Raw genomic sequence first — 25,278 nt, 5'->3', positions numbered from 1 at the left:
TTACAATTGCATACTTTACAGCTAGGCAATCTGAATGGTTGTACAAGGAAGAAGAAAAGACTATTTAGAATATCTTAAGTCTGACACAGCAAAACAGAATAATTTCTAAAGATAGTAACTGTTAAAATTATCTTCTAACAAGAGTGACAGCAGAACTGTTTTTGTGTACCTTCTCCTGGCTCCACATGGTAGTAGTAATAGATCATAAAACAACATTTTTCACATATCTAGGTATTTCTGTTCCTAACATTAGCCAGTATCACCAACAATGTCAAGTACATAAACAGTAAATGGAGAAATCTTAAAAAAAAATACTTGCAGCAGATGTGACTCTTCTTCAATCTTCAAATCAATGAAATAAGATATAGATTATATGAACTGCAGAGTAAGTACAAAGCGATGCCTGGAACAAAACCTAGAAGGCTTAAACCCAAAGCGTCCACCCTTCACAATAACAGAATTCTTGGCCAATTCATCAATGTTTTTAAAACAGAGGGATATAGGACCAAAGCCGTAATTTTTGTACTACTTAATAAAATTATGACAACTCATACCCAAACTAGTTAAGTCATGACCTCCTGTCTACGTACTCACCATTAGTGAAATGTGCTAGTTGTTCCCAGAATGCCTTGTGCAGGTCTGTTAAAAGTTCTTCCTTTTGTCGGACTGAGAGGTTATTCTTTACAGTTAAATGGTCCAGAATATTTGATACAATATTTAATCTACACTTACACTCTTCTGGTATATAGGACTTCAATGAATCAATCATTTTCACCATAAGCTCCCAATTAAATAACCTTTCCTGAATGTCCTAAAACAAACAAACAAACAATCCTGTTAAGAAACTAAGAATGGCTCTTTGGTTGTGCTTGTCCTTTTATTATTCAATTCCCAACAATGCAAAAAACTCAGAAGGCTTCTCAAGGCCGCATGGATAATAACCTTGATGTACTTAAATACTTCAGAAAATCTTGACCTGTTTAGGATAGCAGCAGGTTTTAGTGCACATTCACTTGACAAAGCAAATTTAAAACTACTGCTCTTTTCACTACCTGCAATGTCAAGATGTTAAAGAGGGAAAAAAACAATAACAAGCTTGCAGAACAAACTCAAATTCTCATGGGGTAAAGATGGAGACAAGGACAACATGGAAATCCTTGACCTTTTTTCAAGATACTGTATGGCACACAACTGCATGCCTTTATTTTGAATTGAGAACACATATCTCATTTTGACACTGCTGGGATTCCATCAAGTGTGTGGTTAGCTGGAGTTCAGTAAATATATGAAAAATGACTGTAACTGCTTATGACCTAGTAGCTTCCATTGCATTATTAAAGAAGCCCAGGATTACAGTAGGAAGCAAAATTTCCTGTGTGAAACTGGAACTACTTTAGTAAATGATGTAAGTTTGGAAAGAGCATGACAACTACTCTAGTTAATGGAGACACACAGACTCTGACTTTGCAATGAGATGCAAGTATAATGGTAGTGACCTCAGGCAGGAATATTTGCTCTATTTTGTATCCAAACACCTCATTTGAAGACTGCCCACTTGAAAGAATTACTGTACAAAAGCACAGCGTGGGTCAAGTGTGAGCAGCTGCAAAGATCATATTAATATATGGCCAGCTTGGTTTACTTAGCTGCAAAACGAACAAGTTAATAATCACTGCATCTTTTTATTAGTTATCAAAATAAAGGTAGCTATCCACTTATTCTCCAAGTTACTAGAAAATGCAGTGGGACAGATTCTGATTGTACTGTTAATCTATAAATTCTAAGTAACTCTTTCAGTATCTCCTATGCAAAGCAAAGCAAAGATATGGACAAGGTAACAGAACAAAAAGCAAAGTGTTGATGCATCTATAAGTGTATTTTTCCTTTTTAAGACCATAACCCTAAGAGATGCTAAGGGTTTTCAATTTCAGTTAAAGTCACTGGACACACAGAATTGCCCTCAAATGACAATCTCAATCTAAATTAGAATTTCTCAGTCAAAGTGTAGTAAATATTTTGAAAGAAAAAAAATGTCCTAATGCCCATGGTAATGATTCTCCCTCACACTGGATCTAATGCTCTCGGCTCCTGGCTCACTGGCTGCATTTATATCGTGCACATCACTTTTTCCTAACATGACCGCCTAAACTGTATGTTGAGAATTAGAACTGATGGGGAGAGAGTTCACCCTCCTGTGAGTCTTTATAAAGTGCCAACAGAAGCTGAAGTCTTTGCAATGAAGCTGAAAGAAACACAACTGGAGTAAGCAGTCTACAGCATTCTGAAGATAGGACTGACAGACTCTGTACACTTGCATCATGCTTTGTGTTCAGATTGACTACAGATTTCTCAACTTTCACTTCTTTTTGTACTTTACCATTGCCTGCAAATCCTGGCATTCATTTAATAAGCCTTCTACTGCAATCATCCTCTCGGTCAGATCCATCGTTATCTTTGTTGCTTTGGCACTTGAGCATTTTGATTGGTCCAAAAAAACCTGCTGGGCTTTGTCAGTCTGCTTCCAGAAAGCTTCCATCTGTCGAATACGAATCAAATAACAATCCATTTTCCCTCATTAATCATCTAGTATTTCATTACCCTGAGAGGCATATGAGTATACTATGAGATTCAAGTCACTGCAACTACACACAGCTATCAGTGTTAATTACAGCAGAAAGCATTATCCTGAGACTATTTACTGTATGATGATATACGTGTTGATGGCACATAAACAGTATGTTGTATGTTTGGCCAATCCCGACTTTTTAGAAGTAACAAATCCTGAGTTTGTTACTTCTCCACATACTGCATCTGCTAAAGCCCATGATATTGTTAGTGTTAATAGGAAAAGTAGAAAGGGTAACAAACTTATTTTCTGGAAAGTTTCTTCATCTATAAGAGTAGGAATTCCAGTCAAACATGATTTTTGCTGAAAAAGGAAAACTAAAAATCTTCACTGTTTTTCACCATCAAAACCTTTCACAGCCACATGCTACATAATAACTTTATTAACTGTACCAGAATTAACTACTTTATGCAGTATTGGCAGAGTGCATGTGTCGATTCTAATATATTATTGTAAGGGCAATTTCTAGTTTTAGGCTCTGATCCCACAAACACTTATGACTGTGCACAACTGTGAATATTCTGTGGGCTTCAGTGGGATTACTAGCACGCATAAAGATAAGAAAATGTATTTGTCAGCAAGATTTATGTTAAAGTTCTGTGAGTTCTGCAGTTATATGGCAAAGGAAACCTTTATATTACTGGGAGAGAGTGGATTAGTTCAAGGTCCTGATGTATAAGAATCTGCATAGAGGGAAATAATTCTAAACACAGATAAAAAGCTTCTGCTGTCATTAAGAGTGACAGATCCACTGAAGGATGACTGCCATCAGTGAATAACTGCCTCATGTTGCTCAGCAAGGCTGCCGGGGAGTTTTTATGTGACTAACACTGCAGAACGCTAAACAATCAACTTCTCACAGAACAAAATTAAACTGCAAAAGAAACCTCACAAAGGTCTACCATCGTTACTAGGACTTCTTCCCCTATAAAGCGAAATGCACAGAGAACCAAAAGAAAGCTGAGAAAATTTCTAGTGACGCACTTAACCATCAGACACTAAAAAATGTTAACTCCTCTACAAGAAAGGCCCAAGGCTGAGATAATGGACTGTTTAGTTCAGAGCTGAAGTGCTGTGGTCAATCAGTGCAGGCAGCCCACAGAGCCATCAGTCTGACTTGTCAGTCTCTCCTTTTCATCAGCAGTGAATTTGCTCAAACCTCAGAAACAGGACTGGGAAGTAGATTATCATCCAGGTTATGTGGTATACTGGGAAATAATATGCAGAATACTTTTAACCTCCAGTTTTCTGGACAACAAGCTAGTTTGGATACAGGGATACTACTGAAGAGAAAAAAACTTGCACTTTTTTAAATGCCTACAATTAAGCTTTTTTACATTAAAAGCATGTAAATGTATTATAATGTGCAAAACTGCTAAAGCAAAATGCTTTGCTAATGCAAATATGCAAAGTATACTAAAAGGTTGTACATAATTATTTTCTTAGTAATTATTTCAGCTGAAAAGAAATTATATTTTCATAATACTCTTTCAGTTATACAGTATTGAAGAAAACAAGGTGCTATGATAAAATTCCTGGAAGTCAGACTATACACCTAGGCTTGAAATATATCTTACCATCAGACAAGCAGTAGACATTTTTCATCTCTAAACCCAGTGTGATAAAACAAGTGTTTGTATAAAAAATGTTGGCTGCCAAAGGGAGTTCGAAATACTCTGCCAGAGCAATATAAAAATGTTTTCTGAACTCATGGACATCTGAAGTACTAACCATGGACTAGTCAACACAAGAGTTAAAAAAGCATTAAAGAAACAAAAACAAAAACAAACATTCCCCATCAAAGAATAACATTGGAATAAAATTTTATGAGAGAAAAATTAGAAAGTTACATTGTCTATTATGTGCTCAGAATATTCCCTTTCTTTCCTTTCTAAGTCTTGTAGAGTTTGGTACTCTGAATTATGGGCTCCTGACATCTCAGTATTCTGGAGTCTACAATCAAGTTGCTTCTGTAATTCTTCAAAATCCTGAAAAAAAAAGCAGATGATTTGTTAAACTGGAAAACATATATTATTTCTAATTTTGGGGGTGTATCTGTATGTTGATGCTTGCATATGACAAAGAAACTGAACAACAGGATTCAAAAAGCTCGCTCTCTGGGTAATGCACTTCCAGCAGCAAGGAAAGAAAACTTGAAGTATATGGCAGCTCTGATTTACACTTAATACAAATATATACATTTCTACTATTAAGTACTGTTGTTCACCTCCACTGAACTCAAGTTTTAGTAAATACTGGTCCATGAGCTTTTGTACTCTGAATCTATCCACAAATGTTTTAATTTTAACACACATGCCCCATCTTACATGGCAGCTATGAGTGTACATGTGTGTTTAAAAGTACAGGTAAGCATCCGGATATGCTAATCAGATAGTGTTGCTTGCAGAGTGCTAACACACATGGATGAACATACCTGTAATGTTCATAAGTGACAAATTGTAGTTTACATGATTATCTGGGTTTTCAAGTTTTTCAATACGTTGAAACCTGGATGATTTTTCCTCAAAGCTAATAATAATGACAAATACTCCTCCTCTGCCCTTACTTCGTAGATTGGTACTGCAATGTATGATCCTTCAGTTGCTTAAACATGCCTTACGTAACAAGCATTTATTTTTTATATCACACAACTTTGGGTGTCAATGCATTAAATCGATGCAAAACAACAACAAACCAACCAAACATTACTGTGAGTGCAATTAGATATTGGACTAGACTGCCCAGAGAAATAGTGTACTCCCCTTCACTGGAAATATTCAAGAGTTGGCTTGACAGGACACTGGATAACTTCACTGAAGGCCTTGCTTCCTACAGAAGTTTAGTAAATCTCCATGGGTGTCTTTCAACGTAGACTTTTCTGTGATTCTGATCTGGAAAATGGAATGTGGAACCAGCAGCACTCCTATTTTGTTCAGTTTTGTAAAGCCTTTTTTTTCCTCCTAATAATATTAAAAATAGTATTGTGACTCCACCTGAAATGCATGTAGACTGTATACATACGTCTGCTGGTTCAGAAGTGGAAAATGGATTTTGATAAAAGTATACGGAAGAAAAAGGGACAAAGAGGACATTATGTATATTTTCTGTTGATAGAAACCCTGAGTTTCCTTCTGGTACTTTATTTCCTGCTGTTTTATTATAAGTTATGATTCATGGGACCAGATGAAGACCTGATAATTAGAAATTATTAATTCTGAGTGAATAAGATTCATGGTGTTCTGTTTACTTGAGTGGATTCAACTACAAAATACTTCTGTTCTTAACAGATTACAGACACAGCTGTCCTGATCTCCTCAGACAACAGCAAAGGGGAAATGCAAACAAGGTCATGGAGAGGTAATGTAGAGAATCAACTAACAAGCAAGTTTCTTTGAATTTCTTCTGAAATAGATTACCAATGACATTGCTGTTTAAAAATAGTAGGTGAGATAGCCTGCTGTGGCAGCCTGCACCAGATGGTGGGATTAACTCCTATGTTTTGTTGTCTGAAATATTAACCAACAAAAACACTTACATTTTCCTGAATTAAAAGGATCTTCTTGAACAAATCATCATTAATCTTCTTTTTATGACAGAAGTCTGTGAGGTATATTTTGAGAATCTGAATAAACATCTATTTAAAAGGAAAGAAACAAAACTCATGGTAAGTGCCTATTGAACATGATATGGATATTGTTGTGGTAAGTTTTGTGGATTGAAGTCAATCATTGAGACTGTAGTGAGTCATAAGAAAATAACAGAAACACCATCAGCAACTCTGTAGTATTTCCATTACAAAAAATTATTTGGCTTTGTCTTCAGTAAGAGTACTGGAAGATGGTGTTATGTTCACATGAAGACAAGGACTAATCTAATATATCCTTGTAACCAAACTGACACATTTGAAACTATCCTTTACTGGAGAGTACAGATCACTTAAAAATAGAAAGCCCATTTTTCTAAATTTTAATGAACCCCTAAGATGAAGGATACTAATATATTCATTACAATGATTTCAACTGTAGTTAAGAAAAAGTATCAAACATTTTTATATAAAACCTGTAACCCAAAAGTAGTCATCTCAAGTTTTAGCTACCTTCTTTTACAAAAGGTATGACTATTTTTTTTTCTTTTATTTAAGATTGTCAGACTAGTTTCTTCAAAAAGATATTTTTGAACCCCAGGATAATTCTTCATTAACCTCTTACCCCCTTGACTGTTTTAGAATGTCAGACAATTTACTTATCTGCTGTAGAAGATGCTTTTCCAAGATGAAGGCAAAAACATGAAATTTAACAGCCACTTGCATATTACTCATGTACTTGAAAACAGATGATGCAGAAGTTAACTGTTTTTAACATTTAATGTAAAAACACATAAAAACACATTTACCTATTAAAAAAGAGCAAAATCTGGGAAATATGTTATCGTTATTGCCCAGCACAGAAAATGCTAAAGTAGCCATGTTTTGGATCTCACTTGACAATGCTTTGGATGGGATTTTGCCAAGTTTTGAACACAAAGCACCAAGACACCACATACTGCAAAAAGGATGTGTGTGTGTGTGAAGAATTCAGGAAAGCATTGATGAAAGAGGTTTTGTTTCCTTTTCCTAGACCTGGTTCTAAGAAAGACTGACTCTGAAGTCAGAGAAATGACAGTGGAAAAAGAAGGAACTATTCCCCAGCTTTTTTTGCCTTTGTTCCCTTCTAGAGAAAATACAAATCTATTCAAAGCTTCAGCTAAAGGTCAAGTCACCAGCCTGTTGTGGTAATTTCTGGTGGGCCACAAAGTGTGCTAAATGCTTTTTTTTCCTCAGTGTTTCTGTGGTTACATCACCATGTTGTTATTTTATCTTCATTTACAAATTGATGATTAACTTTGAGATCAAGTTTAACCTTCCCTAGTCAAACTGAATGTCTTTCTGGAAGCTGATCTCAAGTTCCCTTTCTCATCTACTCACAGAGTAAAAAACCATCAGAAGTGAAATTGCTTTCCAGGTTTACTTTCATGCTTCCTCTTTAGGATTGTTTATAAATTAGCTCAGGAAATCTCATGTCTTGAAATATTCCTAGCACTTTTAACAAATTATATCACAAATGATCAGTCTAAGGTCAGGAAAGAAGGGGAGGAGAAATCTATGTACTGTATGTCTAGATTTATATTACCTGTGCTAAAACTCATTAATGGTATTGATTCTGCACTTGATCGCAATCAGTTACCATAAACAATTCTCCTAACCAAGTATTCTGTGGCTTTAATTGTATAAATCCTTTTATTTTCCTGTCAGCTTTGGATGCTGTGACTTGATGAAGGTATCTATCTATGGTTTAAAAAGGTACCTTAGTTCCTTTGCCCTACAAAATCAAGACTATTGTACTTCTCACAATAGTACTGATTCAGCTGAACTGAATTTTCAATTTTATCCAAAACACTTAGGGTCCCTGGAGCTGCAATGTATAAACATTGTCCCAAAAACATAAACTCATTTTATTTTTTTTCTCTTTTTGTGAATCCCAAATACTATATATTATTATCTGGAATAAAAATTTAAATTGTTAGATTATGCAGTTTGGCCTCCTGTATTTCATAGCCCAATATATTTCATTATATTTTACTCCTTTGTGAAGATCATACACACGCAGAACAGAGAGGAAAAATACAGAATACTATAAAGGTACAACTCTGCTAAACTACTTCCAATGTAGCCAGTGGTTAATGTTGATTATTCCCTAAACTGATATTCAACTAATGTGTTCAGATCAAATATCTATAAATGAGACATGAGTACCTACCACATGTTTTTCTTTTCTGAGCTCAGTATCAAGAAGCATGAGATCTTTTAAAAGAAGACTGCAAAGGCAGAGCTTAATATCAAAACTAAAACAAAGATTTAAAAAGTGTTAAAATCAATTTAAATAAAGGTCACATAAAAGAGCAACAACATATAATGGTTTCATTTAATTGCTAAATTCTTCTAAAAGCATTGCCTCTAGAACAGCAGCTGAGTCACTTCATTTCTACATTGCCTTCTATTTCAGATAAAATATCTCTACATACAAAGTTGGAGATGCAGTTCTCTTTAGAAAAAGGAATGGTAAACATAAGCATGAATGGCTACAACAAAGCAAAAACAAAGCTTTTAATTAAAACAGTTGTCATAAGAGTGGACATTTTGAAAATAATTTTTCATTGCTAGTTCCTTCCTCAGTCCTCAAGGTGACATAAATACAATTTTCTTATTTTCACTAATGAGAATACAGACACACATTCATCTAAGGGTATCTCACTGTTGTGTAGCTAAAAGAAAAATAGAGCTGATAGTCCATTTAGATTAGCTCTACATACTCATCAACTGTGCATCTAAGAAGCGTACAGTATCAAGACATGACAGGAATAGTTCCTACTAAAACAAAGAGAACAGACCTCTGCCATTTGCTGTTCTCAAGACACAAGTTGTGTGACTTGATTTTGTACAGTGCAGAGGGCTCCAGATGAGCAACAATCCACTACACGAGTGAACTGAGCATACAAGACAAAACAAAGGGATCTCCTTATCGTAACAGTGATAATTCCTTTCATGAGACTTCTTTTCTGAAGTTCTGATTCCCCAAATTTCATAAAGAATAAACTGACTTTCAGTGTACAGCACAATGCATTTCTTTAGTCTCTCCAACCACTGCTTTAGGGCTATAGGCCAAAACCCTGTCTCGATGTGGTGAATGTATGCACACAAGCCCAGTCTTTCATTTATGCCAGACTTTTACTGGTTGTCCTGAAAACCACTAGGGCACTAGGAAACAACCAAACACGAGGCCAGATTTACTGCTTACCTCTCACACGTTAGCACTTCAGGGAAGCAGGTCACCTTGAGGAAGGCTCGAGCCTGAAATCTGTCATCACTTGTCGTGGAATGTATCGTTGTGGAGGAACTACAGTCCTCCTTGTCTCCCTGGCTAAGGGATCCCAGGCTGCCTGACGTAGATGTCTCCATTACCTGATTAGGCAGAACTGCCTGCTTTGGATTCTCATGCAAAGATGGATTGGACGAGCCATCTGCCAAAGGCTACAGTCAAAGAAAATTTACAAGGTTAATTAATACAACACAATCTGGAGATAAACATCTCATCAATTTGCAGTGTTTGCTTTCAAGCAAAAAATTAAACAACATACACAGTGAAAGTGTTTCCACATGAATTAACATTTATCATCCTGACAGGTTTCTGCATTGCCTGGAAAAGCACTCTTCTGTTGAGGTTATCTGTTTGGGGCATTCTTCCTGACTGAAGGGCAGATCCTTGTGGGGTGTTTCTTGTGTCTCCTTGGACAGATACAACCTTCATTAATGTTAATGGGAAGAAAAGGTTTCTTGACTACAGTGAAAATGGACTGGACATCATGTAAAGCACTGCAGGTTTCAGGGGGAGATGAAAGCAGCTGATGCCTTACAGAATAAACCCCAAGTCAATGGACCATAAACAAAGATCCCTATTAAGCAGATTGGCAGTAAGTTTTCTTCTGGTACTTGATTCTGCAATTTACTTTGACACAGAACGTTTGTTATTAATATTTACAAGTAGAGTCTAAAATCTTACCCTAAATTTCTGATTGATAGGATAGATGACTTTTGCCTTTAATGCAAATGCCGTGATGTTACTGTTCAGAGGAGACTCATTTTCCTGTATGGAAAAGAACAGAAAACTACTTTAAAGTTTGAGAATGGCAGTGGACCTGATGGTTGTTCACTGTAAGTATTGCATGCCACTTTTGGTTATATAACCCAGAAATTCCAATTGATAACAGAATGCTTATTGACTTTCAGCTTTGGCATGAGGAGTCTTCTCCTAGGACTCAATTCAGGTCAGAGTTTAAAATTCAGAAAAGAGAACTCTGTCATTAGCACTGCTCCAGAATTTTTTCACACCTGCAAGGGAAAATGAGCAATAGTTTATTATATTCACAAGTTATTTTCATTTCCTTTCTTTTCCCTTTAAGCAGCAAGTAAAGACTTCACATGGGAGATTGAAATAATCTTAATAATAGAAAGTACTGAGGAATAAGCTCCACAGATATCATCATGGCTATAAATTCTGCCTTTCAATTTAAATAAAGAAACAATAGATTAAACAAAACTAGTCATTTTTCCAGGAAGAGCTTTTATAGTGCAACCCTCACCTATAATCTAGAGAAAATACCCATGTTCCTCCAAAGAACTTTTTATAGAGAATTCATTCTTTTCATACAATCTGCTATTTCACATAGTCTGACTTTGTGCTCCTCCTCTCTCCTATCCACTGCTTTATGCACTGGAACAATGGGGTAATCAGCTTTGTTTTGTGAGGTTATGCACGGCCAATTAAAAGGTTGGTTGGCTGTATGCAACAAATAGAATAGTTAAACTCAAGGTTTAGGAGATTTCCTGTTCTAACCCTTTTTTTTTTTTTTTAAACATGAAATGAAAGAATCTGATTTGTTAAAATAATTTTCTTTATATAGATTTTTCTAGGAAATATCAAATCACTAATAGAATCTAAAAATAGAGATGGGAAGAGAGGAGCAAACCACGTCATTCATTAGACTCTTTTATTGTTGCACCTTTTCATCTCTATTTCATTTATTTCCAGAAGTCATTTTTGGATTTACTGATAAAGTAAAAAGCAAGGGGTCAGCATGTAAAACATTTGCTCATACTAAGTAGCCCCACTGCTACATATTCAGGGATAGAACCCGACAGATCCATTGCTCTGAAATGGCTGGGAGCAAAGCAGCTCCAGTCCAAAGCCATAAAGCCATGTCACAGTATGCTGGAGCTCATACATCCTGCTTCTCAGCAGGCATGAGTAATACACAGTTATTATTAATATGGTAATTGTGGTATTATTGCAGTGTGGAAGGTCTCCGAATGAAAATATCTGTTCTTCTGAAGTGCTCTAACCTAACTAAAAGCATTTTTCCAACTATGCATCTTCCTGAACTGTCAATCTGATGTCAGTAAAAGCCAAAGCCTCTGGGAATTGGAGCAAATGAGTAGAAAAAAAACACATATAACTTCAGTAGTTTGGCAAATAGACAGGAGAAAGCCCTTTCAAATAACAAGGCTACTTCTTAATGTGTTATAAATGAGTTGGCTTGTTTGGGAAATGGATATAGTTGTGAAGGATAACCTTTTAAAGGCTGTGGTATCATTTCAAAAGGGTTGGTAATATTCACACATTTATATCGTTGCATAATTTCTCTCACAGGATTTACACTCCAAAAGAGAATCTATTCAATGCTCACTTGTTATGCTGTAATTTAACTCAAGGAAAAGGACCAACCATAGTTTGTCACCATTCTTCATCACAAAACTGAAATGAAGATTAATTGCCTGCCAGGATTTAAACCAACAGTAAAATGTTTACAATGATGTCTATCTTCTCTTTGTCTTGGAACCAATCCTCATTACAAGCTAAGCACCAGGCTGTCTGGCTTTAACTGACACTTTCTGCATGTATTTAATTTATGCATAATAGAGTGAGTTGGACTGCACATTTTTTAAGTATTTCTACTCTCAACTTTTAGCTTCTTCAAGAGCAGTAAAATCAGCTTTGGGTGAAAGGCAAAGCTACACGGTAGGACTGGTTCTCATGATTATTTTGAGATTACCACAAAAAAAAAAAAAGAAAGAGTTATTTGGATTTTTTAGTGAGGGTGGGTTAACCCTGTACCTTCTACTTGAGGTCATTTGACCTCTGCACTCTATCTTCAGCTGGTACTTGATGAGAGAGTTTCCTATATGAGAAAGACATTAAAGATGCTGTTCTCAAACATACTAGGTTTGGTTCATTTATTCTATGTCCCTCCATTGACCTATACAATCCAACCCAGATCTATACCCATATCCTAAAGAGACACTAGGAAAAAGTATTTGTTCCAGATTAGATCTGATGAAACAACTTTGTCACTGTCAAATTTTCTCTAATAAAACTTCTCCAGAAAAGAATCCATTATCAACTACCAGGGCTGATTTCAGTATTTATGTACTTCTTCCTATGTTAATAGTGTGAACTGTTTTCACCAACCTTTTGAAATCAAGGATGTTAAACCTTAAACTAAAACAAGCCCATGTCCAAAAAGAACTGAGGATCTTGACTGAAATGTCCAAACAAGTAGCTCAAATTAAAAAGAATTCATATGGAAAATGAATACCTGAAATGGTTGCATTCCTAAGAAGATGCTCAATCTCCTTACACTTTTCCTGAATGCTTTTTAGGGGCTCAATTCCAAACCACTACAATCAAGACAGCTTGGACAAGGCCCTTAATGTGCCGATTACTACATCCAAAAAAAATGGACATCCACCAAAAAGAATGTAGCTTTACCTCCAGCACCATTTCCTCTTCTGAAGTATAGGGCTCTGCTTTACTTTTTGTGAGAGTGTGCTCTTTTTCATCACAGTTGAAGCTTTCCAGAAGTCTCTGGGAATCATCCTTCTGAAATTCCGAGAGAAAACAGGTAAAATGTAACTCTGAGATCATACAGATTCACCTGGAAGATCTCTGACAGCAGCCTGGATATTCTCACATCTCCATTCTGAAAATGATTTCAGTATCAGTTGAAAATGATAATTTTGGAAAAATATGAACTGAAAATGAATGAAAAAAAGAGTTTTATATATTCAAGAATAATTTTTTTTTAAATTACTGAACATTATGAATTTGATTTGTCAGCCTGGCAGTAGAACTTTATCCCCAAAATTTGTAGAAGGCTGTGAATGTGTCAAATCAATCCACCTGCTCTCAAAATGTCTTACTCCTGATTACTATCAAGCTCACAGTCTTGGTTCAAACTCCTTACTTAAAGCAAGTTAACTAAAATTGTCTGTAATTGTTTAAAACAAGGAGAATTCCCAATATTTTTGCTCACCTGCCACAAGAAAAACTTCCTAAATGAAGTTTTTTGTGTGGGAAAGTTCCTGTCAAGAACAACTAACCATCACAAAATGTTTACAATTTTCCTTCCCCAAAAGCAGCATACATTACTGGTCCCTACTTCCCTAACAAACACGCACAGCCTCTGGTACAGACACAAACTGTGAGGGCACAAAGTTCTGCATGCACGCTTCTCTGTGCATTAGCATAGACCAAAAAATGGTAACACCAGCCAATGCATCCAAACGCAGCACTGCAAGGAATCTTGTAGTGATGGAAAAGATCTTGTGGACAAGGGCAGCCACCCTACCCTGATGACTTTTTTCTTTTACTTTTCAGGTTTTCGTTCAACTAACTGCTTTCTGACGTAGTCGAATTATATGGCTGCAGCCACTATGCAAATAACTGTCTTATGGAAAAATTCTCCTTGAATTGTTTGGTCACTCGGCATGTAAAATAGTCCATTTTATTGAGAGAATTGCCTAGCCTTGGAATAGATTTCATTTCTTATGACTTGCCTCTGTCACCTATCTGGAACATAGGTGCTCAATAATACAGGTCATGTTCTTGTGTTAAAGTCTCCAAGACATGCTAAATATAAGATATTGTTTTCTAAAAATCAATTAATGACAAAAGAACAGCTACAAATCTACTTTCTCAATTTTATCACTTATTTGCCCTGAATCATGAGTTTGCAAAATTTAGGTCGAGTGACTGGCAGCTGTGGAATTAGCCACATTGGATTCAACACTGTCCATCACACCACAGCCATTCAGAATTTTCTTTTCTCATCTTTGCAGTTTTGTACTGCATTTTAATTTTTTCCAGGATACATTCATTTTTTGCTAGCATTTCTGATCTCATGCCTTTCCTCACCATTTTCGTCCTTGTTTTTGCAACTCCTCCTGAATAATATCTACAAATGAAACTGAAGTGCTACCGAGCTTCCCTTTTAGATCATTAAGAAGTTTAATAAAACTGAGTCTAACTGTAATTACTGTAATACTTCTTCAAGCTAATCTAATATCATAATGAGACAAGCTCCAACCCAAAGGGTCACAAGAGCCTCTAGGCAATGCCATTAAGTCTAACAGGAGAGTTTTATTGATAGAAATGCATTACAGTGCACTGTAATGTCTGAAGTTACCATGGTAGAGCTTTCTTAAAACTTTCCCAGTATGCACAGATCCTTACACAAATAAGGCACTTAACTGCATGCATTCAAGTCCCACAGATTCAAGCTGAATATATAGAAGTAATTAAATGGGGCTGAGTGACAAATGCTGGTGGCTTACTGCAGTTCCTACAGATGCTCTGTACTCCAGGTACTTGCCCTGCTCCCACTGCACGTATAACTCAGATGCTTGGGAAGCAACATGGTAAAACAGGTAAAATATCCCTGCTTTTATTTTGGGTACAGAAGGCTATAATAGAGTAACTACTATATTATAATCGTAACAACATAGTATTTATGATATAGTAAGCATGTTACTATATTATAGTAGTAACTATATAGTAACTAGTCAGAATACTACCATATTATAGTAGCAACTATATAGTAACTATGATACAGTAAGAATAATAGTTCAGAACTGCTATACATGCAGTAAGCTGCTCCACAGCACAGGTGTGGCAGACAGTATGTGAAAGGAATGGGTAGAGCTTAATGTCACCCTGTTTGCATTTGGGAAATCAGACCCCTAGGATACAATCTGACCACCCTGCAATGTGTTCTGTATGCAGCAGCAGGCAGTTTATTTTTCTTTTGAAATAAACAACTCTTTTACAGCAGCAGCATTGATTTTAACGGCATTTAAGCACCTAAACGCATCTAAAGATCTGGGCCAGAGAGAACTGACAGCCTCTATTCCCTATTGACATAAGTGACATAAAGGATAAAATTGTACTTGGCTATATTTAAGTTAGTAGTGACAGTACAATAAAGATACCGTCTATTAAGGCGGGGAAAATGAGCAATTGAATCAGAGAGGCTTACACTCACATAGGATGCATTGATCCAGCATTTGAAGTGAATCCATTATTAGGCTAAAGCATGGCTTCAAACAGAGTTTCAAACCTCCCACTTAAAAGCAGTTGGGAGCAAGAGGATTTTTCTCTTATGTCATACTTGGTGATGATCAACCCTAGTAGATATGCACGTGCAGCAAACCAGTTATAGTTGAAAAAAGGTGCAGTTAAAAATCAGGCTGAACCAGACACCCCGTTGAACACTGATAATGCTTTGTGGGGCTCCGAATTTCCCAGCTGTGCCAACCACTGCTGCACCCAGGTAACCCAACATGACCCGAGACCAAACGTGGTCCACAAAGGTAGCAGAAGTTGGTAACAATTCTCGGAAAACGTACCTGCCGGGTAGTGATTCTGCAGGTATGCGCTACCTCTGTTATTCTGTGGTCAAAACAAACGCTGTGTAATAAAGATGTATGAGCCTTACACCCCCGTCCTTAAAACAGCAAGCCAGGTATGTCATTAACAAGTCATACACTTTAGAAAACCCTGATACTTTTGCATTGAGCAAACTGCCAAATATATTCTGCCTCCTGTGTGTCTCACGTCTACGAGTGTACCCACAGGGCAAATTTATTGCTGTGGGTGAGTATTCATCCTCTCTGCTTATGCTTTTCATTTTCCTGCTCTGGAAATCGAGTTGTTCCTCCTGTTGCAGAATGGAAACAAACAAGTGGTCGTTTTCAAGTATCTCAGGAAGTTTCTGCAAACGGGGTTCATCTTCCGCTGTCCCCAAAAAGCTGCACAGCCTTCTACACGAAGTGATGGCTGTGAGAGACAGCTAGTGGGTCAGCTGAAGGTATTTTCAGCGATAAAGGCCAGGAGGGCACTATTCAGAATACATATAAACCAAAAACAGCAGGTTTTTTTTTTGAGTCAACCCGTTTACATTCCAAAAGCGGTGTTGTTGCGTTTTGAGTCAACCCATTTACTTTGGGTACGTTTTTAATGGAGTAAGCAGTAAAACCACTTTAAAGAGGGGTGTCGCGAGTTACCCCACCCACCGCTGAGTTCACCCGCAGCCGATCCGGAGTTAATCCGACGCCAATCCGACGCCGGACCGGGGCCCAGCGATGCTTCCTCTCGACGGGCCGGGCCAGCAGCGCTGCGGGGCCCGTCCCAAAGTCGCTTGAAGTCCTTTCTCCGAGCCCCCTGGGTGCCCCTTTTCCCCGCCCGGCCTCCCCGTACCTCTCTCCGCCGGCGCGGCCCCGTGGCACAGCGGCAGAGCAGGGCAGCGGCGGCGACGCCCAGCAGCAGCCCCAGCAGCACGGCGGGGGCCAGCAGGGCGGGCAGCACCCTCAGCGAGCCGGCCCAGAACTGCAGCCCCACCGCCCGCAAGCACGCCCCGACCCCCGCCATCGGGCCCCGGCTCGGCTCGGCCGGAGGGGAGGGAGAGAAAAGGGAGGTCCCGCCGCCCGTTCCCCCCGCCTATCGTGGGAGGAGACCGATGGCGGATGGCTGCGGCCCGGCCTGGCTGGGGGCAGCGGCGAGGAGGGCTCCGCGGAGCTCCTGCGCCCCCGCGGGGGGCCCGGCGGCTGCTCGCCGCCCTGCTCATGGCGCTGCTCCCCGCTCGGCCCCTCGGAGCGGCCGCCTGGCGCCCCCCAGCCGGCCCGCCCCGGCAGCCCTGCGGGAGGACGGCGGCTGGGGTAAGGCGGGGGCGCCGCGGGGCCGAACCCCTCCTCAGGGGGCTGCGGCGGGGGAAGGAGCCTCGGCGGCGGGCTTGGGGACCCTGAGGGTAGAGGGGTGCCCCGGCCTGGTGGCCCCGGGTGGTTTGGCAGCCCGGGGTGCAGCCGTCGTCGCAGGCTGGTCCCATCTCTTTCGCCCCAGGAGGGCCCTGTGGTGCGAGTAGTTGTGGCTAAGCCTTGCCCTACTGAAGCAAAGGGAGCTAATTTCCCTTGGAAGGCTCCCAGGTCCAACGTGGGGTGGGTGCTCTAGCAGGCATCCTCTGCAGCCAAAACCATGTCAGGCACCCTTCTGTGGCCCTGCAGGCACCACGGACCTTGTGGTGGTATCGAAGATGGGAACGCCTCCCATGGATCGTCATGATGGGGCCACTGCAGAACCCCACACGCTGACACTGACACTGTTTATCTCTTCCTGAGCGGATGCATTTGATTTTGTTATCAAATAACAGCACTCCAGCTCACTGGTGTCAGCCTGCTGTTTGGGATGCCATCGGTGTTTTAAGATACAGCTCTTATTTTTATTTCTGTTTCTAGTTATCTATTCAGCAGGCTGTGCCAGCACAGTTTTCTTTTGACCATGTGAAGAGTACCAGAAAATGTGTGGTGCAGGATGAAGAGAGTTACAAACAATTACTGTGTGCTTTGTTTACAAAAAACACTAATCAGGAGGAAATAGTAGTGTTTTTTTTTTTTTCCCCAAACTTTATTTTTTCCACCATAAAAATAATGTAAAACTTGGGAAAATGTGTGCTGGCAATTTTGCTGCATTAAATTAATTACTTTTGATGCTTAATGTCACTGCTGGCCTGTAGGGTTGGCACTGGGCTCCCTGTTGGCTGATGTGGAGCTCCTCATGTTGCCCTCTGGTATTATGGATGCACTCTACAATAGACTGGAAGAAATATGTCAAATATTCAGCGCAGAGTAGTGAGGACAGAATGTCAGATAAGGCAGAAGAGAAAGCAAGGAGCGCTGTAGTGTCATTCATAGTTGATGCAAATGCCTATACAAACACCACAGGTTTTTGTGTGAGCTGTTGTAAAACCGCAGATGAATGACTGCGTGGTGTCTCTGGAAATCCTGAGCCATTTGTACATAAATTTCATAGGAAGCAGGATCAGCTAGCAAGCCACATTTTATACATGTCTTTATACATGCTTGAACCAGTGTTTGTCTACTTCTGTTACAGGCTTATTTACAAAGAAACTGTTGGCATTTAATGCCCATGTCATGTAATGCAGAAGAGTCATATTTAGTATTTATGTTCATGAACAAGATTTATGTTAATACTTAACATAATAGGCTGTCCTACTATCTTTTCATCAGTGTTTTACACTAGTGTCATTCCAGCCATTTACTGTACTGGTACATATTCCCTCAAAGACTGCTCTAGAAATATCTGGCAAAGGTTAATTCCCTTCTAATGAGATTTCTATTGCTGTATATCCATATATATGACAAATATGTGAATATATACATATATATATATATTGTCACCAGGCAATTTTTTTGTTTAAGTTTTCTAATGGAGTTTCCTGTTGGTTTTTGTGTTTTGACTAGTCAAAACTCAGATTCATTTAATTGATCATTTAACTAATGAGAAGAAATTAGTCGTGGAACTAGAGATCTCTGGCATAATTTAGTTTGCATGCAATAATTTTGTTATACAGGAAGAACGGTACAATTGGATATGTGAGAGAGATGTGAATAGCACGCAGTGAAGAGCTCAGTGCCTCGTGCCTCCCCGAGCTGCATGCCAGGGCTTCTCAGAGTTCTTTGTCCTTTCTTCCTCCTCCACAAGAGCTGTCTGTCTCCCAGCTAGCTATCTGTACTTGTTTTCTGCTTAAGACCCACGGCTCCTGGTGCATCCAAATTTATGAAACGTCTTGCATTTTCTGTTATGTTGATGGAAAGTGTCCTATCGGAAGTGAGAACTGCTTCTACACAAGGTTAACTAAAGTTACAGCTCTATCAATAATCCAAATGATGAATTGCTCAAGCAGGTGAAGAATAAAATTGCCCATAACTCACTCTACTATAACAGTAGTGTTGACATGAGTCAGAACTAACATTACTCACGCATTCAGCGGACGTAGACGATAGCTGTTAATCAGCTGGTATTCGTAACTGTCTTTTCTCCCGCAGGGAAACATTTTTATTAAATGAGAACTTGCTTGTGTGACTACTTCATCCTGATCAAAACACTGGGCATTAAAATCCTTAAAAGCACTGGTTTCTTTTACGGAAGTTTTAGAGATGTGATTTCTGATCTCCACGGTCTGGGCACAGCCAGGAGTCTCATAAGCTACAGATTTTAGCCTGTGGGCTCTTCGAGTGGATCTGTGTAGACTCATTCATCCGATATGGACAAATTCCTGCTGACTCCTAGTGATAAGATTTTCCTGGGTCCTCAGTTCTGCATCTGGAAATGACAAGAAGAATTATTTTATAAGAACAAACTAATACTTCATAGCAAACACTTCTGCTCCACTATTGTGCGAAGTCTCAGCCTCGTAATATCCACTGTAAACACAGTCTGAGCCCCAAGCGTGCATACCCATGCTAGGAAGCAGCAGTGCCTCATACTGCTTGACAAACTGCCTATAGACCAGTGTTGTATTTCTTCTACTAGTTAATTTTGGGAAACTCAAGGCTTTGTGGAACAGGATTCTGTCTAATTGTAAAGCATAAATTCAGCTTAAAAATTTAATTAAGCAATATTTATGAAAACAATTTTTTTTATAATTGCTGTCTTCTCTGTTAACTCTAGGTTATTATAGATGATCTGTGGCTACAAAATGGGACTGAATGCCTGGGAATGGCAGGTATGCAATTGCTTTCTCTCTATTTTCAGCCTGTGGGGGTCTCAGCTCTACAGGGGGATGGGTGTGTAGGTGGGCAGGGTTCTGAAGCCATGCCCAGATTTTACTTGCTCTCTGACTTTGGAGGAAGGAAAGGGAGAAAAAGTGAAGCAGTCTGGTTCTGGAGGCATCCCATCAAGGTTAGTACCTGAGATCTTGTCCCAGTGTTCAAGTTCAAATAATAAGTTCAAATTCGGTTTACAGTGCGTATCAAGTGTACTGGTTACTGATCTCAAATACACAGCACGTATTTAGTGGTTTTTGCCTAATCTGGTTGAAATAGGGTGGTCCTATACTTAGAGGAGTCACATCTTAGAAGATTTGCATCAGAGGGCTGACTGCCAGACTTTGTCTACATTTGAACAAATCATTTAGTTTCTCAGAGACTCTGGTCTTCGTGTTCTTTACATGGAGATAATAAACAGCGTTCTACTTCATTGAAGTGTGGTGGAGATGAGTACACTGAAAGGTTATGACATTCTCATATAGCACATTAAGAGGGGCAATGTAATGTCTGTAATAGACCCTTTCCCCATGGCAGAGGATGCCATTCCCCAGGAGGTGATTCCATAACGTGCATTTGCCAAGAAATTACACGCTCTGAAGCAGTCATCCAGTGAGATGCCTCTAATTTCTTTGCCCTATGCCATGGCTAATTCAGAAATGAGTTTATTAATTTAAATATGAAAGCAAATAATTCAGATTTGCTTAGCTTCCTTGTTGTTGTTTTTTTTTTCCTGTGTTTATACAACATAATGTTTGCTGCTCACATTTTCCTTTCTGATGGGTTGCAAATTAATAAGGTACTGTCCACTGAGAAAGGAAATGCATGCGGTTTTATAGTTCAGAAGAACCTAATGGTGTTAGACAAAGTGGCGCAATTGGAGGATTTTGAGAGTATAGTTTTGTGTTAGTGATTGATTAGTTTTCCATTTTGTTAGTAGGTAAATATTCATGTTAAAGGAAGGGCTGCTACAAACACTGAATTGTGTGCTGATTTTATGACTGAGAATTGTCCCATTCTAGTAAGCATAAATTTTAACATATTTACAGCTAAGTTCTTAGTGGTTTGCTTAATCAAGATACTAGAATGTTTATTCCTAGTGAAGAAGTTCCCAGTGAAAGAAAAACTGCATAAAACATTTGTCATTGAAAATGGCAGTGTATTGAATTGAAATTGTTTGTGACAGCACACTGATCTTATAGTTTCTGCTTTAAGTTTTTTCAAGTTGTTTCTGGATAAGATGACAAAAACAGCCCCAGAATAGCCATATAATTGGGGAACATAGTGGATTTTTAGAATTATGTTCTAGTCTGGCCTGACTTATCAAAACAAGGCATGAAAAGTAGATTTGTTTTGTGTCATTGATGCCCGTAGTTTCTTTGACTTTGTAACAAGGAAAGGTAATAGCAGCATTCAAAACTGGAATACAGTAAATTACTACTTTTGCTTGTTCATTGTTGCGTGTAATTGAATGGACTTTAAATTGGAGCTTGTATCCTGGTTGGTTTTCTGGACAAGGCATAATTCAGAACAACAACAACAAAACCATAGTAAACAAGTATATTCAACTCTTCTTCCACACCGAAATAAAGCAAGATAATTCAAAGCTTTACGGATAAATTCTGGGGAAAAGCAAATCAGACTGCAGATTTGGGACTTGCAATATGCAACCTGTGAGAGCTAACAATTAACATGTTTTGTTAAATTGCTTTTTTCCTCCTAGTGTCAATTAATTTTTAATAGTTGACTTGACATTTCACAAACTTGTCTCAGTCTTCACTTTTCTATTGTATATTAACAGCTTAGGAGATGTTGTAAAGGTAATGGGGGCCTTAAGGACCTACTGGAGTCTTTGCTGGAAACCTATTACAAGACCATTTAATTTCGTATCATCCTACTTAATTGCTGCGCCTAATAATAATCTTAACTGTTATCAAGAACAAATAAGGCATTATAGTTCTTGCGTGTTATACCTACCCTTTTAATGGTCGTCCACGGGTATTAATCAGCACCACTAACATGTTCAGGATGCAGCCTTTTTAGTCCAGTATGTAAGGCTGAACCTGACGCTGAAGGTCCTTGTCATTACTCAAAACTAACTTCTTAGCAAAGGACTGATCACAGAGGACGGTTCCTTTTCTTGCATACCTATTCTTCCATCTCCAGCCAATATGAACACAGACCCACCATCACCACAGACTTCACACTGTAGGTGCATTTGGTACCACATTGGATCCTCTCTGTAATTTGCAGCAAGCAAGTGCAATGAGAGGTGGTAGTAGGAGACTTCTCTGTGTTGTATGTGTTGTATGTGGCTTGACTGTGGCTGCTAGAAGTCCAAAACAGAAGATCACCACACAAAGCAGTAGTGCACAAAGCAAAGGAGTTGGCAGTCGACTGCCTGGGGGTAGCAGCAAAGAAATTTGAGCAGCATCCAGTTGTTGTTCTGATCTGGTTTTGCATTTGAGAGTGTGCTGATCAATTGTGCACTTGTTGTTTTCCATTGTTGTGGCACTGTGTGTATGTGGGACTGAGTGAATGCTATAGGAAAATATTGGTGTGGTAAAATATTATGACAATCTTCCAGTTGTTTCAGCTACATTAATATTTAATTTCATGTTTTCCTTTGGTAATTCAATACAAAGTCAACCTACCAGTGCTGGTAATTATCTAGGAATATGCAATTTAAGACAGGGTTCTCGTATGTCTGTTTCTATTTGGTTTATGGAGGATTAAATAATGAGAAAATATTTTAATAACATGCTGATGAAAGGGAGATAAAATATTTAACAACTTGATCGTAGACTGTAAATGTGTGGAATGTTTAATTTATGTCATTAAGGAAAACAAAGAAAATTTCATCTTGGAGACAGTTATATTTTCTCACATCTCAAAAAAAAAAAAAAAGTGAAATTGTTGCCTTTCTTTGATGAACTGTTTGATTTGACATCTTTGGGGATGTTTACAGAAAAGCCCCCGATGAAGCCTCATGCCCTGCTGCTTTGCTCGCCGGGAAATGTTTTGGCCTGAGGTGCTGTACCCGGGTGCTCCCAGCAGCAGCCTGGCAATCTGGGCTGAGATTTGGGCTGTGCAGCTGAAACTGTTCCTCTGCTTAGCAAAATTTCTGTTTCAAAAAGGAATGGGAATAGTTTCCATCTAGGAACTAATGGCAGTGAAGACTGTGCAGCTCAAATAATGTCTTTTTTTTTTTTTTTAAACAGCCAGAAAAGTGGCAAAGATTGAAACTGTAAGAAAAGAGAGTGGAAGGAATAAAGAGAGTGCAGAGCTAGTGTAAGGATTGGGATGCACCTCTGAAGAGGCACTGACAATGCTGTGCTCTCATTTCTGAACAGCAGGGTATCAAAAAGAAAGCTGGATGCTTGTTAGTGAAAGGCCTCAGGAGTCAAGCGTTAGTATTTTGTATTTTCTAACCTCAGACAAATCAGACCTCAGACAAGTAGATTACTTGTAACAAAAACAATTTCAGAACAGAAATCTGGGATAAACTTGAAAACCGCAGAATGTGTTATGCCTGTAACATCCTTTCTCAGGTGTTCAGTGTCTGGCTTTTCAAGCAATGATCAGCTATCTATAATCGATCTAGACCTTGTCTGAAAAGAGACAAGTCTGAAATTCACCTATCAATATTAATTGATAAGTACAATTATGTTGTCTTGAGGTTACGAGTATTCAATGACTTATGTGGAAAAGCAGTTATGTTCTTGTAGGTCAGCTGGACTGAGGTGTGTGTAATGTTCTAGTGACAGATAAATATTTGGGGATCAGGAAAAGAGTATTTTTTTTAACTGACATTTGAAACTACAAAAAATAATGAGATAGAATAGTGCTGCTTTACTGGCAAGGGAGACCAGGGTATTAGCAAACAGCCTGTGCTGTTAAAAATAAATATAAAGGATGAGAAAAAATCTGGAGCGAGGCAGTGGCACGTGTTGCATTATGGATGTACCTCACACTGATTGTATCTTCTTGAGCAAAGCCTTCCACTAAATGCTGGGAAAGTACAAGTGAATTTGCAGAAGTATCCTTGTAATCATCATCACCATTGAGGCTGCTTAGCATAATGTCAAGAACCTGCAAAATCCCCAACCTCTCGTTACCAGTGATGGAGCAGCCAAATAACGTGCCTGGAGACTTAGTCTGGGAGCTAGCCACATTATTGCAGGATTGTAAGTGATGACAAAGCACAACTTGAAAACAGGCATCTTGTATAATTAATAATCCAGAGATTTATTCAGAGGCAAAGAACACGATCAGTTAATCAAATTGGTTACTATGGACTTGGTACTTTCCAGAGGGGAGTATCAGGATTTGCTGTCACATGGAAAATACAGTTGGGTATAATGATGGAGAGATCTCATGCTACATAGGGCACGAGAACAAAAGATATTTCATAAAACAAATGTCCCCCTTCTTGTTGACTAACCTCCCTCATAGGAAATACAGAAGGAAGTGATCTGCTAAGCAAGAAGCACTTTCAAGGCAGTAGTTGTTCAGCCAAGCCCATACATTTTTCTGTATTGAATTCTGGCTCTTTTGAAGCTCTAAGAAGCTGCTTCATGTCGTCAATTAGAGTTTCTGTTTATTATAAGGGAAAGTTCATCTATGGTAGTCTGGCAAGAAAATGAAAAGGAGAGCTGATTTCCTACCTCCATAGGAATGGGGTGGCAATTGGATTAACATCTCAGAGGCACAGCAAATATGAAATGAATCCTTTTGATGTTTGGATATATCTGTACAAAACTAAGATGAGGCATGATTCAGTTGTCAGAATATAGGTTTAGAGCCATGTTAGGCTGGATGTAGTATCATACTTGATCTGCTGGGGAGTGCAATGGCCAGGTGGGCTCAGACTGGTAGCCAGCACATCAGTTCAGCACTGGTGGCGTTCTGAGTGATTTGGGCTGTTGCTTAGTATCGAAACTGAAATGCAGCATGCGTGACTACCCTTGAAAATACCAACCCAAAAGGTATGCAGGCATTTGGTATTGTAATTACATACCACTGTTCTCCTCGCCAAATTTTCCTTATTTTTATGGCCCCTAGATTAGTCTGAGTCTGTTTCACTGTGTAATAATGGTTTAAGTATGTAAGTGAAATTTAGGGAAGTGAATTAAAGCTAATTGTAAAATATAAACGAGTAGCT

General features: G+C 38.8%; 2 protein-coding genes across 6 annotated transcripts in view; one reads left to right on the top strand and one right to left on the bottom strand.

Annotated features, from left to right (window-relative positions):
* Positions 1–16,992, bottom strand: part of EVC (EvC ciliary complex subunit 1) — a 54,099-nt gene extending 37,107 nt beyond the window's left edge. For both annotated transcript variants that reach the window (XM_035547286.2, XM_035547287.2), the window contains exons 1-9: positions 16,753–16,992; positions 12,988–13,098; positions 10,222–10,305; positions 9,460–9,692; positions 8,422–8,506; positions 6,162–6,260; positions 4,477–4,614; positions 2,378–2,536; positions 595–811 (exon numbers count right to left, since the gene is read on the bottom strand). In XM_035547286.2, the coding sequence (XP_035403179.1) occupies positions 595–811; positions 2,378–2,536; positions 4,477–4,614; positions 6,162–6,260; positions 8,422–8,506; positions 9,460–9,692; positions 10,222–10,305; positions 12,988–13,098; positions 16,753–16,923 (1,297 nt within the window). In that variant the 5' untranslated portion in view covers positions 16,924–16,992. The remainder of the gene's footprint in view (positions 1–594; positions 812–2,377; positions 2,537–4,476; positions 4,615–6,161; positions 6,261–8,421; positions 8,507–9,459; positions 9,693–10,221; positions 10,306–12,987; positions 13,099–16,752) is intronic.
* EVC2 (EvC ciliary complex subunit 2) overlaps positions 16,980–25,278 on the top strand; it is a 106,915-nt gene continuing 98,616 nt past the window's right edge. For all 4 annotated transcript variants that reach the window (XR_004778746.2, XM_035547292.2, XM_035547291.2 and 1 more), the window contains exons 1-2: positions 16,980–17,210; positions 20,020–20,074. Coding sequence is in view for 3 of the 4 variants with exons in the window: in XM_035547292.2 (XP_035403185.2) it covers positions 17,019–17,210; positions 20,020–20,074 (247 nt within the window). In the remaining variant the exon portion in view is untranslated. The remainder of the gene's footprint in view (positions 17,211–20,019; positions 20,075–25,278) is intronic.

This window comes from Cygnus atratus, chromosome 4 (assembly GCF_013377495.2).
Source record: "Cygnus atratus isolate AKBS03 ecotype Queensland, Australia chromosome 4, CAtr_DNAZoo_HiC_assembly, whole genome shotgun sequence".
NCBI lineage: Eukaryota > Metazoa > Chordata > Aves > Anseriformes > Anatidae > Cygnus > Cygnus atratus.
This window is presented reverse-complemented; position numbering and strand designations above follow the sequence as displayed.